Source organism: Sprattus sprattus (assembly GCF_963457725.1).
Source record: "Sprattus sprattus genome assembly, chromosome: 14".
In the NCBI taxonomy this organism is placed as follows: domain Eukaryota; kingdom Metazoa; phylum Chordata; class Actinopteri; order Clupeiformes; family Clupeidae; genus Sprattus; species Sprattus sprattus.
Window position 1 is genome coordinate 8,314,859 of NC_137912.1, and position 15,000 is coordinate 8,329,858.

Consider the following 15,000-nt stretch of genomic DNA (forward strand, 5'->3'; position numbering starts at 1 on the left):
ACACATGAGGATGTGCCTTGAATGAAATAGAGCGATAGTAGACTCAGTGGCGAAGATATTATTACACTTCAAAAAGTCTGCGATAAAATTAAGCAGGCTTATGAAATTAGAGCACCTTCTGAATTCAAATTTTTTCTCAGTCCTCAACATCTTTAGAGAGATTTCAGCAGTCTTGTCAGGGTTGATATTTTTCATATGCGCATATCAGAAACATTGGACTTCTCATAGTACATACAGATCGTTGTGAAGATCACACTGGAAATATCAAAGTGGCAGTGGCAAAGTGTACCTCGACACACAGACCATAATAATGCAGAAATGAGCTAGGCTCCGAACGTTGAACCATGTTCAGCTTGAATCATTGATCTGCCCAGGCTATTGTGTCAGGTATTATGTTGCACTGCCTGAAGCACAACAAACAATAGAAAATCTACTGTTTCTGCTTTTGCTGCTACTACTGCTAGTCAGTGTGATTGCCGTCTCAGTGTATATCCTAATAATCATTCCTGTGTATTGGACCTTTTCATTTAGTTGGAATTGAACCATAAGATCCCCCTATCTTTTTCCATCATCATCATCATCATCATCATCATCCTCTCCTTCTTTTCTTCTTCTTCATCTTCATCATCATCATCACCATAATCACCATCTTCATCATCACCTTGTTGTTGTTGTTGTTCTCCTTCTTCTTCATACTTTACTTGTCATCTAACACTAAAAGGTCTATACCCCTCGTCCGGGATATTTTTTTTTTTGAGTTTTCGTCTTAGAGACATAAAAAGAACAACCACGGAAACATTGAACCCTTTTCTAATATTATTGCTGAGGTCTTCTAGAATAGAATCATATATTCCATTTGTGCATCAATGTTTTTAGTTAAGCAAAATGTACAAAAACATCAAGGCATGTCAGTCAACTTAGAAAAGTTTAAAAGGCCTTGGACCTTAGAGTGCTAATCTCTCTATCTCTCTCTCTCTCTCTCTCTCTCTCTCTCTCTCTCTCTCTCTCTCTGTCCTTCCTCTACAGACAATCCATTTGGCTATCGTGTGTGCCGGCTACAATGCCAGCAGGGATGTGGTGACGCTGGTGAAGTCCGTCCTGTTTCACAGGTAAGTAGCTCAGACCTTTGGTCCTGTGCCTCAGCATCCCATTGTGGTGAACAACATGTTCCATGCCAGGCACTGATTGCTTGCTGACTCACGCCCCACTCCTACATCAGATAGAATTCAGAATCATTCTTTCTGGAAAATCAACCTTGTTTTATGCTGCTATTCTCTTTGGTGTGTTTTCTTGTACAAAGAATTCCTCCAGATGACTCCATATCTCAAGAACAATCTCACTTTTTCACTTCTCTCTTCTGTCTCTCTCTTTGTGGCGGTACGTTTTATCACTCTGTCTATCTCGTTCACTCCTACATGCGCACATGCTCGCACACACACACACACACACACACACACACGCACACACACGCATGCATGCACGCACACACAGCTCACACACACACACACACACACAGCTGGGGCCTCACTGTTGTTTTCCTCTCACCAAACTGAATATGCCGCTTTCACACCTGCCGCCTACTCCCTGTTGCCAGGCAACACAACCCCTATGAACTCTTGTGTAAAAATGGCCCCTAGCTCCCTCCTCTGCCTCACACTCACACACACACACACACTCACACACAGCCCCGGCTCACAGAGTGGGCAGAGAAAGGGAGAACAACGGGAAAAGAAATTCAAAAAGAGGAATACGGAGAGATAGCAAAAGGCGATAGCATACCAAGTGTGTAACTGATACCCCAGTTGAAGTGTTATATCGTCACAATTTTTGTTCATTCAGAGACTGTGGCCACTGTCTGACAATATGTCTGCCCGGATTTGTTTCCTAGCCACCTAGGATTTGCTGTGTGTGTGTGACTAAAGTAGCTTATTGAAGTACACAGAGGCAACAATCGTATTTTAGTACTCCGAAGTCATGCTGCTTCCCACTGCTTTACTGATGCTTAAGGCCATTAGTTGGTCCATCTGAGGGGAAATAACAGCCAGGGTGCAGAGTGTTGGGAGAAGGGTTTTTAAACGGTATAATGTCCACACTGCAATGAAAAGCACTTTCGAAAGGATTTGCCGTAAATTCCACTCCCCAAAAAATACCTTGTTTGGCTCTTTTGAGTGCTTAAGAGAACTAAACCAGGGTCGAGGGTAGTATTTGCTGCCTGCGGTTGCTTTTTTTCCGGTCCTAATCAGGTTTTTTAATGGGTTGAATTCCAAAACAACGGTGAAGTGGAAGGATTTCATCTGTCACCTGTTGAAAGCCTTAAATTAGGCTTCAGGCAAACATACTGAATAAATTGTCCTCCTCACCAAGGCTCTCCATTTCACACTCTGAACTATACTTTGTTGCTTTTCTCTCTTTCTGTCTCTCTCTCTCTCGCTCAATAGAGTGAGTGCTTGTTTATGGCAGATGTGTCTGATTATTCCGTCAGTTACCCAGTGAGCAGTTACCCATCATCGTGTTTATGTTAACACTGAGTGCTTCCCTGGGAAATGCAGACCTCCCACAATTCTTAATATTCGTGCAATTTAATTAAGACGAGCGGCAGCTTCACCTGTATTGAAAGCTTATTAATGATTCAGGTAGAGGCAGTGTCAGCAATCCTCCAGATTCCCAGAATCTCTCCTGAGGTGTGCCCTGTGATGAGCATCCCAGGGGCGAGAATGATGACAATGAGATTGTTTACAATGCTGGAGTGTCCAGCAGGGGGCGTCAGTTTCGTTTGTTCTCCCCCTTCTTCATTCCTTGGCTTTCCCGCCCAGCCCCTTACCTGGTATAACCAGACAGTTCTGTCCACGCTCCATTGGGGACTGTTACCAGTCATGGCATCTATTGACCATAGATTTTCGGATTGCTATACTTCCTACTTTGCCACTAACAATGTAAACTGAGATCTTAGACTTCTCCCCGACCACGATGGCATTAAGGAAGCAATGTTTTTGCCCTTGCTGAACATCTTCATTATGATTATGATACAGTTCTTGCTCCAGCATCAATCCTTTGATATTTGCTAGCATTGCCTCTCCAGTTTGCGTCACTTCGTCTAGCGCTAGCACTGCCACCATTGCTGTAACTACATTTTCAACCAACGCTTCACTTTGCTGCTCTTCAGAATGGCTCAGCAATTCATATTGTGCGGAGGGTTTCCAGATTATAATCCCAGTATCCCCCCCCCCCCCCCCCCCCCCGACCAGCCTGGTAATGAGTTCTTACCATTCCGAGTGAGCTTCTCGAAAAAGAGCCGGAGAACAGGCATTCGTCTAGCCCCCAGGCCATCCAGCTGTATCATCCTACCTTGATCAGTTGATTTGAATCTGTCTACTGAATGATTCCAGGTCAGGCCGATGCTATCAGAATGCCAATGATGGCATCGCCTCCCTCCCTACCTGTTCTGAACCAGAAGGGATGTGGTAAGTTATTGTATTTGAGAGGAAATATGAAGGAAATGTCATGATTTATCCACTGCATTTAAGGAACCTTTAGACCATGACCAAATGCTTGGCGAAACATTATCTGAATACAGCCAGTCATTTGCCAGGTTTATGAGCCAAATAATTTACTGCTCACCATAAACCACACACCAGAATGTACAAGTACTACTAACCTGGGATTACTAACCCCATACTGCACTCATGCAGGTCTGTAATTGAGAGTTTGGTCTTCCCTTTGATCACATGATCTTAGTCAGTAACTGGAATTCGGCCATTTTGTTTGGGGGTTGCACGTTAATGATGTGTTGCCTGTGGTTTGACTCATGAAGGCGTGACGTGGCCGGCAAGACAGCCGCAGGCTCTCCTTTAATGAGAGCAAAAGTCCATTTTAGATACACGCACTTGGTTCCAGAGGCCCTGGCTGCCAAGATAACAGTGGTGTGCTGGTCTGTGGACTCTCTGTGCAGAGGAGTGTGTGTGAGTGTGTGTGTGTGTGTGGTGTGTGTGTGTGAGTGTGTGTGAGTGTGTGTGTGTGTGTGTGTGTGTGTGTGTGTGTGTGTGTGTGTGTGTGTGTGTGTGTATGTGTGTGTGTGTGTGTGTGTGTGAGTGTGTGTGTGTCTTAGTGTGTGGAGGTGGATGTGCCTTTTACGTAATCAGTCTTTCCCGCTTCGATTTGGCTGATGCTCATACCGTCCAAACTCTTTCGGGTTTTTTTTTTTGCCCTTGGAATTTTACCAGTTTTGTTTCATTTCTGTCTATCCAGCCTCTAATGACGGACTGTTCACAGGCATCTGAGGATGCAGCAGCGCAAACTAAACCAGAGGGCCTCTCTCTCACGAACAGTTACTTATAAATAAGTAACCTACGGTGGCACATCGTGAGCTGATTCATTTATTAATGTTATGTTTTAAGTAGGCCTGTGAGCTATAAACCTGACACACCTCTAATAATAACCCACAGTCTATCTGTGAAGATGTGGATCACGCTGATCATTTGTCATTCTTCATCTGCTCTCATCAGCCTCAGACCCCGTTTACACGGTTGGAAAACGCATATGTTTTCATGCGGTTTGGCCTTTCATTTACATGAAAACGGAGGTTTTATCACGGAAAACGATCATTTCTAAAATCTCCGGCAGAAGTGGAGATTTCTGAAAACTCAGTTTTTGTGTTTGCGTGTGCACTGGGTCAAATGGAGTTTTAGGTTCTCAAACGTCACAGTATGGGACTTAAAATGCATCACGTCATGTGAGCGTCCTATGTTTAGTTAGTTTGCTTACTGATCATGGATGCTGTTAAGGTAGTGCTCATTTAAACGTTAATTTCACCAGTGAGTGCAGGTCAGGAGACATGGATGCTGCTCGGTAGTGTGCTAGACATGGATGCTGCTCTATAGGGTGCTAGACATGGATGCTGCTCTATAGGGTGCTAGACATGGATGCTGCTCCGTAGGGTGCTAGACATGGATGCTACTCTTTAGGGTGTTAGACATGGATGCTGCTCTATAGGGTGCTAGACATGGATGCTGCTCTTTAGGGTACTAGACATGAATGCTGCTCTCTAGGGTGCTAGACATGAATGCTGCTCTGTAGGGTGTCAGGAGACATGGATGCTGCTCTCTAGGGTGTCAGGAGACATGGATGCTGCTCTCTAGGGTGCTAGACATGGATGCTGCTCTGTAGGGTGTCAGGAGACATGGATGCTGCGTATTTAGGGTGCTAGACATGGATGCTGCTCAGTAGGGTGCTAGACATGGATGCTGGGTGTAGGGTGCTGGATTTGTGTGCATAAAATCAGTTTACTGTGGCAAGAGTAGTCTAAAGGTAGGAGGTAATTTAAATCGCATTAGTAGTACAATACCTCAAAACCAACATACTTAATTCAAAGGAAAATTACAGTTTTTTATACTCAAATAATAATAATACTCAAAAACCTAAGCGCACAGTAACAAGAATCATTGTAAGTCGTTTCTTCCATCTCTAGACCGCAAGGTGATAAAGAAAGGAGAGAACAATAACCCAAGCTCTGGACTTTTATAAATGAAATGACCTTCTAAGGAAAGCTTATCTTAGGCTTAAAAAGAGTCACAGCTACCATTGTTGGGTAATGGACCAGCTGTGGCTCCTGGACATGCCCCAGGGTGACCTTCTTTGAGAGGTTTGTTGACAACTACCACCCGTAGCGGATACACTTAGCTAAAGCAAAGCTGGAGTAGACAAAGAACAAGCTAGTTTCTTTTTATATTATTACTTCCTAAAATGTTAGCTTTGATTAAAAAAGCCGATAAATAACACTCACCTTTGTCAATAACACTCAATTCTCTCTGTTTTCTTCTGTGGTGCTGGAGGTGATGGCTTGTGCAGCATCTTCTTCTGTACAAAGTCACAACACACGGAAGCTTTTGTTGTTGTCATCAATGTTGTTATATTGCTGAACATGTTAAGATAACAAGGGAATGCTGTATTCATTAATTGTTTATACCCACTGATTGGATGTGGGCTTTTGACAGCCTCCTAGATGTTCCCTTGTCTGGTCAGACGATTGGGCGGACAACACAAGCGACAGTGTTGGGATAATCTGTCGTATGGTCTCCCATTCATGAAATGCTACAAAGTTTAAACATAACCTAAAAAGGTACAACATAATGTTAGTTATAGTTGCTGGTCACAGTTGGAATCTAGCTAACCTGTGACTAGGATAGCGAAGTTATCTTAGTAGGCTCGCAATCGCTAAGTTAGGTAACTTCGTCTAGTCGGTGTGACCTTATATCCGGCAGTGGCTTGACAACTCAGGGAAATCAAACAGCTGTCAAAACCTGTCAACTAATCGTGAAGCTGTCATTTCTGCAACGTTTTCCCCCCCATTTTTAATTAGCTTACAACTGCTACAGGGAAATGTCGAACACTGATTTTGAGTTGCCTCGCAGCAGTTATTCACAGACCAGACACATGTCTGGCCACAAATCAAGCTGGTGCACATTCACCAGCTAATTTGATAATGTTATTTTGTTGGTCGGTAAAATGTTGATTTGTTGATGGATTAAAATGGCTATGAGGTCTGCCACACTGCTTAATCCATTGCTAACATCCTGTGTTTTGGGTTTCGGGAAGGGGAAAAAAATGACGACCCCCTCCAGACTTTCCGGATACCTAGTATCCAATTTGCAGGTCCCATAGGCACGCCGTTTCGGCATGTTGATGTCTGTTGAAAGCTTGACAGACCTCCCTCACATAGAAACCGTTACTAAAGAAGGATTGGACAAGAGCCGTTCTGGGGCAGGACTTTGCAAAAGGTCAATTGAATCACATATTCTTGAATCTGACAGTTCAGCTCTGAGCCATAGGGGCCTTGTGCTTCACATGTAAACCGGACAGAATGGAGCTGGCAAGCAAAGGCGCTTCTTTCATAATGGACGGCATTTACAGGCTCGGAGAATCAAAAGGGCTTTTAGACGCATTTTCTCAGGGCTGTTTTGTCACAGCCTGAAGTAACCTTGAGTATGTCGTAAAAAAAAAAAAACATGGTCATGTGACTTCCCTCGAAGTCTGTACTAGGGTATCTGCATTTACCACACTTACTTTACTTGTTCACGTATACTTGCATATGTGAGGTGCATGGCAAGGTTATTTGTGGAACAGTGTGTCCACATTTGCCGTGATGTGAAGGATGTTGGTGGAACAACTTAAATAATATATGAAAGGCAAGAGTCAGCTCAGAGTTCTGAGAATCTCGTTTGTTTTATGTCGAACTTGAATTGGTCCAGTCTTTAGCTCCTTATTTCGAGGAGGAGCCAGGCTAAGGTTGAGCTATCAATGTTTTTTAGCCTTTCATGTTTTTAGCCCCTTGATGGGATTTGTGAAAAACTGTGAAATGCTAAGGGAAACTATAGAACCAGTGGAAAGTTAAGTGTAATAAAAGAAAGTGAAAGTCAATACAAAGAAAATACAGCATCACTTAGCATACATGTTAAGAATCCTTTACACATCCAATTGAAGTAAGTGTTGCATAATATAATTCTAGACTGTGAAGATCATATGAGGTAGACTACATTGACTATGAGGATCCCAAAGCCATCCATGATGTGGTTTATCAATGATCTTCTGGATGCTTGATGCATCTAAGAACTGCCCTTACAGATGGAACTTGAGCATCCCACTGCACTATGATGTATACAGGGCTTGTCAATACTGACAGAAGCACGACTCTCTTCTGTATTGCTGAAAGGAGGAGGAGGAGGAGGAGGAGGAAGAGGAGGAGGAGGAGGAGAAGAGGTGCATCTCTCCGGCTCTCATGTTTTGCTTGGGGACGGGTCAGAACATGATGAGTCATCTCTCTCTCTCTCTCTCTCTCTCTCTCTCTCTCTCTCTCTCTCTCTCTCTCTCTCAGTCTCCCAGGGGAGCTGACTGGTACTTTATTGGGACAAGCTGGCAATACAAACTGCATAATAGCGGCATGTTTTTCTTTGTCAGGTTCAGTTTCTTTTTTTTTTTATCCAGCAGGAATCCCACAGAAGAATCAAATCCAAAGTTTTAACTGGAGTTTGCTCTGAGAAAGAAAGAGAAAGAGAGTGAGAGAACAAAACTAAATTCAAGAAAGACATTTAAAGTCTGCAACTCAAGATATGCATCTATTTTCTGACCGAAACTGATTTTATTTCCATCAAGAGTCACCTATGTTCTTGGCGCCTTGCCAAGGCTGACACATCTCTCTCTGTCTGAGTCGCTGTCTTTGTTCAGCAGACAAGGAAAGTGGAATTGAATTATTAACTTTGTGGAAAGGGAAAATAGAAATTTCGAGGGTGCAAAGAACGAGAATGGTCTGTGCTGGACTGAAATTTGAAATTGTGTAACCTTCTGTCTCAAGGCTGATCCATGTTTTAACCTCAAAACAACAGTTGTGTTGTAGCTACCAGAGCCAAGGCCAAAAGGTGCTTTTTTGACCTGTAAAAGTTGCTCCTGTTTCTTGTTTCCTGTTTTGGGTAGAAACAGATCAACCTCAGGCTACAGCCACCACTCACATTATAGTTGCATGAGCAAGGCTGTAACCTGAAGCTTGTTCAGACTGGTTCACTATAACCTTGCAGTTCATGGGTCGTGTAGTGGAGATCTTTCAGTGAGTGGGCATTTGTTGCTAGCATTGTTCACCTCCTTCAGTGAGTTGGCGTTTGTTGCTAGCATTGTTCACCTCCTTCAGTGAGTGGGCGTTTGTTACTTGCATTGTTCACCTCCTTCTTCTCCTTCTGGCCTCTTCCAAAAAAAAAGTGAAGATTGGCAAAACACATTGGTCAGAGAAACAAAAAAAAGAAAAGTAAAGAATTTGAGCGGAGCACAGGCGAAGACCGGAAATCTCACTCTTCGTCTTCTGTGTGGAAAAGTGTGAACAAGAACCAGGGAGAGATATGCGGAGGAGAGCGTGTAAATAAATATGCGGAGGAGAGTGTAAATAAATTGTGTTCTCACAGAGACTCCTGTACATCAGTCTGACAGGCTCAACTCATATGAGAGTGTCTGCGTGAGAACATAAAATATGGCCATATGTGTGTTTGTGTACATGCTGAAAAGAACTAGGGCCGATACTCTGGAAGACACTGATGTCCTGTCCTGTGTGTTTGTCCGTGTCCAGGCGCAACCCACTGCACTTCCACTTCATCACGGACTCCATCGCCCAGCGCATCCTGGCCTCCCTCTTCCACACCTGGATGGTGCCGGCCGTACGTGTGGACTTCTACGACGCAGACGAGCTGAAGGTGAGTGCACTTTTTTGAGGTTGGTGTTAATCAACTTGGTGAATCATTACTGCCTTGTATTAACAGCTCCCTTTCTCTCTCTCTCTCTCTCCCCCTCTCTCTCACTCACTCGCTCTCTCTCTCTCTCCCTCTCTCTTTCTCTCACCTTCTCTCACTCTCCCCCTCTCTCTCTCTCTCTCTCTCTCCCTCTCTCTTTCTCTCACCTTCTCTCACTCTTTACAGTCTGAAGTGTCCTGGATCCCCAACAAGCACTACTCTGGCATCTATGGGCTCATGAAGCTGGTGCTGACCAAAGCACTGCCCTCTGACCTCAAGAAGGTCATCGTGTTGGACACCGACATCACCTTCGCCACCGACATCGCAGAGCTTTGGGCCGTCTTTCACAAGTTCACAGGTATTTTCTCACCCTGTTAAATTGAATTTGTCCCACATCAGACTATGATTTGACAGCCTCAGTCTATTGGCACCAAAAGCACTGTCCTAGATAAGACAGAACCCATCTGTCTCTCCAAGCAGGCTGGAGGAAGCACTGAAAAGTTGTTGCGAGAAAGCAAATATTTAATTTCGATTCTGTCCATATTGTGTATTTCTCGTCAATGTCAAGCTTCCCCTTTCTCTCTATCCGCCCAGCCCACTTAATGCATTCTGAGGCTGTCATTAGGGCATTCAGACCAGCTCTTCTGGCAAAAGTTATTCACGCCAGCAGCAGCTCTCAAAATTGAATGCTCAGAGTTAGTGGACCCATCTTTTCAGAACTGTCAGCCCTTTAGTTTTCCTCCCCATCCCTCCAGTTCTAGAATAAAAGTGTATTTTCCTGTGTGTTTTCGAGTTGACAGCCATTATATGGAGACCGTGAGAGGAGAGATTGTGCTGGTTGTGCTGTGCTTGTTTTGATCTTGTCTGTACAGACTTGTCAGAGTGAGACATTTTAAGAGAACAACGCCCCGTGCCGTTGCTCTTCATCCATCCTGCACGTTTGCCTTTAATGACAGCTTGGGGCCCTGTTGTGTGTCCGTTTCGGGCCTGTGCCAGCATTCAGCATTACAGCACGGCATGATAATGCCACGGTGGACTATCGGGCCAAGCTGCTCATGGGGTTAAGCTGCCATTCGGTGAGGGCTCTTCAGGGGGGGGCATGGCCGCAACAACTCTCAAAGGATCAGCCTGGCATCTCTTCAATCGATGCCAACCTTGGGCCATGAGCAACAGCGTACAGCCACTGGCTGTTTGTGTGTTTGTGCGTGTGTGTGTGTGTGTTTGTGCGTATGTGTGTGTATGTGTGTGTGTGTATGTTTGTGTGTGTGTGTGTGTGTGTGTGTGTGTGGGTGTGTGTGTGCGTGTGTTTGTATGCGTGTGTGTGTATGTGAGCTTTCAGTAAGCATGGAGGCTATTCTAGGCACATCCACATTCTCAAATAGAGAGGTGTAGAGTCATACAGTACAGAAAGTAGAACAACACTCTCTCATGCGTGGGTGGGCATCAAGTCTCTCATGCGAGGGGGCACCTGAAGTGAAAAGAAAGAGAGTGAGAAAGAAAGAGAGTGAGAGTGAGAGAGACGAAGGAGAGAAAGAGGGAAAAGATTAGAGGAGGCACCTGAAGTTAAAAGAAAGAGAGTGATAAAGAAAGAAAGAGAGTGAGAGAAACGAAGGAGAGAAAGAGGGAAAAGATTAGAGGAGGCACCTGAAGTTAAAAGAAAGAGAGTGAGAAAGAAAGAGAGTGAGAGTGAGAGAGACGAAGGAGAGAAAGAGGGAAAAGATTAGAGGATATGGATCGGGGGGAGATTTATAGGGGTTCGAGCCCCCCTGCTGCACCGTGGGCCACCAGAGACTGGATCAATCTTAATTAAGAGTTCAGTCCTGTGAGGCCCATTTCTACTGTAGCCTCCAGCAGCCCTCACAGCCTTCACTCCAAGCCCCCTCGCTTCCTGCATATTTATGGAGGTGCAACAGGACCCATACTAGGACCCATAAATTATTTGGCATGACCTTATGTCTCCCTCACAAATCTCTCCAAAGACAGAGCGCAGTCTGCCACTTAAAGTGCGGTTGAATGTGCTCAGTAATGGAACTGCACTGCTGTCTATTTGACAGGACGCACTGCTGCATTCTCTGGTACATGCTGTGTATATCTGAAGCAGTTCTGCAGGCGTGTCTTGTCCGAGTGTGCGTGTAAGTAAGAGAAAGCAGAAAGGAAAGTGTTTTTCTTTTTTTTTTTTTTAGAAGGCATACATTTGTAAGTGCTGTAGAACGGCAAGTTTCTGCTGAGCGAATCAATAATGTAAAAAGTGCACCGGGGCGAAACACGCTCACTCACTCTAGTGAGGGAAATGATCACCGTGAGAAGGTTCATCCAGCCTGTTTTCCCGGACACCGTTTTATTAACAACTCGTGACAAGTGTCCGGATCTGCTGGAGAGAGGTTTCGGGTAGCGTGGGGGGCTCTTCGCTTTAGCCCTCGTCGGACACACACACATGCTGTGAGTCACAGGACTGGAAACTGCCCCAGCTTTCATTCATTTAATCAGAGGCTCACTGATAGGCTGCAAGAGGAGAGAGAGAGAGAGAGAGAGAGAGAGAGAGAGAGAGAGGGGAAAGAAAAAGAGGGAGAGAGGGATGGAAGGAGAGAAAGATAAAGGGAAGTTGGGAGAGAAAGAGGAAGGAAGAGTGATCAGCAGAATGAGTTTATCGGTGGAAAAAAAGATAGAGACAGAAAAAGAGAGGGAGTGAAAGAGAGAAGCAGTGGGGGGCGGGGGGGGGGGGGGTATCTGTGCTCATGCAGAATCACCTTGGAATTGAGATTTTTCAGATTATGGTTTAATTATTCAACGTTTGATTGGTCTCTGGCTCCACCATCAATCTTCCAGCTGTGTGTCGCCTCGTGAGTCGCTGCCTTTCCATTTCCAGCATGTGAGAACAGGGAGGGATTGGCTAGTCATGGGTAGAGTCTGTCTGTGTGTAAATGCATCACAGATGTTCCTATCATTTCGGGACCTTGGGGTTTTCGGTCCAAAGAAGTTATGCATATGAAGAAGGAATACTGATTGCCTGAATATTTAATCTCTGCTAATGTATGGAAGTGTGGCACTAGGGCTACTCTGCAAAACCCATTATTCCACTCCACTTGCGTTTTGCATAGTTGAAAGTGATCAAAATAGCCGGGTCGCATTAAGTAAACATTCAGCATGACACGGCCATCTCTCATTGCAGTGGTAGAGTAGAGCAGACTGCCATGTAGGCTTAAAAGGAATGTTGCATCCACGTTGCGATGTTGATCTCGAGACAGATTATTGGCTGCAAATGCTTATGGATCCGTGTAATCGTCATTGTTATCAGGTGGAATATTCTGGAACTTCCTCTCACAGATCCAGCTATCTTCATTTTATCGTTGTGGTTTAATGTGTTGAAGTAGCGCATTGATGCCATCTTCTTGATGCTAATCAGGCTGTTAGCACTGAGTCCAACCCGCTGTGAAAGCAGAGCAAACATTCGTGAGGGCACAGGAGACGGAGTCCAGGCCTCTTTAGAATGGCAAGCAGAGGTCGTCACCTTGGTGCTCATCATTCATCTGTATCTGTATCATCTGTGCCGGCCGACCTGTGGAAAAATCCCCGGTCCGATAGAGATCTCCTCATGCTCCTCTCCTCTCTGGCTTAATTGCATTGAGATGTGATAAGTCTCCCCCTTCATCCATTCCTTCCTCCACTTCCTCCTAGTCAGCAGACTGCTGAAAAAGTGGCTTTGGTGTGTGTGTGTGTGTGTGTGTGTGTGTGTGTGTGTGTGTGTGTGTGTGTGTGTGTGTGTGTGAGAGAGAGTGTGTGTGTGTGTGTGTGTGAGAGAGTGTGTGTTTGTGTGTGTGTCTCAAAATGAGGGCCGTTCGGTGTGCAATAGCCATTCTAGCAGGTCCCCGAGCCTTCATAAATCTTCAAATGGCCTCTATTGACTGTTGTCTGGGGCAGGGACCTCTGGTGAATGGGCCTCTGATTTGGAGATCAATACGCAGAGGAGTGAACAGAGAAAGTTAATTAGGCATGTCAGGGGGGAAGAAAAGTTACAGTCAGTCCTCTGTGGGCACGTGTGCCCCGACTCCCCAATGGGTTTTAGAGAGTGGGGTGGGGAGGACAGAAAGATAGAGTGAGAGAGAGAGAGAGAGAGAGAGAGAGAGAGAGAGAGAGAGAGAGAAAGAGAGAGAGAGAAAGAGAGTAAGAGAGACTGTTAGCACAGAATTGCTCCCACATTTGAGCCTATTCACTGGTGAATATACTGAAGGTGTTTTTGAAAAGATGTCCAGGATTCATTTTCGCGTGTCATATCCCAGCTCCATCCCCTCATCTGAAGGCTTTTTCCTCCGTTCTGAGGGAACCTAATGGCTTCTGACAGACAGATTTTTTCCCCCCCCCCAATAGCTCACTCACCCTCGCTCCTCTCCCCAGGCTGAGAGAGATGAAGCTAATGGAAAGAAATCTACCGCTGCCTTTTTGCCCTGTAAAAGCATGTAGCCGTCTCTTCTCACCTACTCAAATAACATTACGCCCAACGTTTATTGCTTCATGAACGGGTTTCTTTCGGTTGCTTAAGGACACTGTTAAATAATCCATATTTTAACACGTTTATTGGTTCGTGAGGGGTTTATTTCAGTTGCTTAAAGACACTGTTGAATAATCCAATGCTTTTCAGATTGCAGACTGCAGGTCGAACAGAAAATATGAGAATTCAGCTCAATGTCTGAATATATCATGTCAATATCATGTATATATCATAAATATATCTGTCATTATCTCCCTCTGGAACGAAATACTGTTTTATGATTGGCTAATGGGGTGTACATTAAGTTCGTATAACCGGACACCTTGGACGTAGTCCCAGTAGAAAAGTTAAATCGCCGTTCCATATCAATGCTCTTGAATGGTTACCATTGACAACCAACGAAACGTTTATTTTTTGACAGCTAGGATAATTCGAACAAAGATGGCGGCGTGTTGGGAGAAGTTAGTGGGAAATGTTTTATATGAATTAAGCTGTCTACACGACTTTAATATTGCTTCTCCAGGTTCTCACTTCATACCCTTCTCCTAAGCGTGGCAGCACAACTCCTGCCGCAGGATAAAAGTGGTCCTTGACTTTTAGCATCCGTCAATTTCACAGGCTTTCCACGTCAGCCTCAAAAAACCCAAAAGAATGAGAGTCCGATTGATCTGCCTTTTTGATCAATAATTCATCGGTTTATTCTTAGTGCGGGCTCAGGTCTGTTTACCTGCTTTTTCCGCGCCCTTTGGAGTAGCAACTCAGAAGAACCTGGACTAATAAAACATGAGTGTATAAAAGGCCTCGGTCTGATCAAGGGGTCAGAGGTGAGAGTTTTGGTCGGTGCGGCGCAAATCAAGAGGAAACAACTCTTCAAGCCAAGCTTGCATCCGAATATACCCTCTTCGTCCGTCTCTTAATGCACTGATGTGCAGTGTGCCATCAGTGTAAATGTAAAATGTGTATAAATCCTTGTAAGTCGCTTTGGATAAAAAGCGTCTGCTAAATGACTAATTGTAAATCTAAATGTCTTAATCTACCTGCATTTATAGGTTTTATTCTCTTTCTTTCTCTTAGTCTTTGTCTTTCGTTAGCTTTCCGTGAACACACACACACACACACACACACACACACACACACACACACACACACACAGGTGTACCTCTCACACAGTGGTACAGAGGAGTGTTGTTATGTGGGGTGGCTGTTCTGATACCCTCATTAATCTTCCTCATTTCTTTCATTAAAACTGTA

The 15,000-nt window shown here is 44.6% G+C and overlaps 1 protein-coding gene across 1 annotated transcript in view; it reads left to right on the top strand.

Annotated features, from left to right (window-relative positions):
• Positions 1-15,000, top strand: part of LOC308375661 (xylosyl- and glucuronyltransferase LARGE1-like) — a gene marked incomplete at both ends in the record, with an annotated part of 38,825 nt that overhangs the window by 11,706 nt on the left and 12,119 nt on the right. The window contains 3 exons of the mRNA XM_080851840.1: positions 1,027-1,109; positions 9,104-9,227; positions 9,450-9,621. Coding sequence (XP_080707966.1) covers positions 1,027-1,109; positions 9,104-9,227; positions 9,450-9,621 — 379 coding nt within the window. The remainder of the gene's footprint in view (positions 1-1,026; positions 1,110-9,103; positions 9,228-9,449; positions 9,622-15,000) is intronic.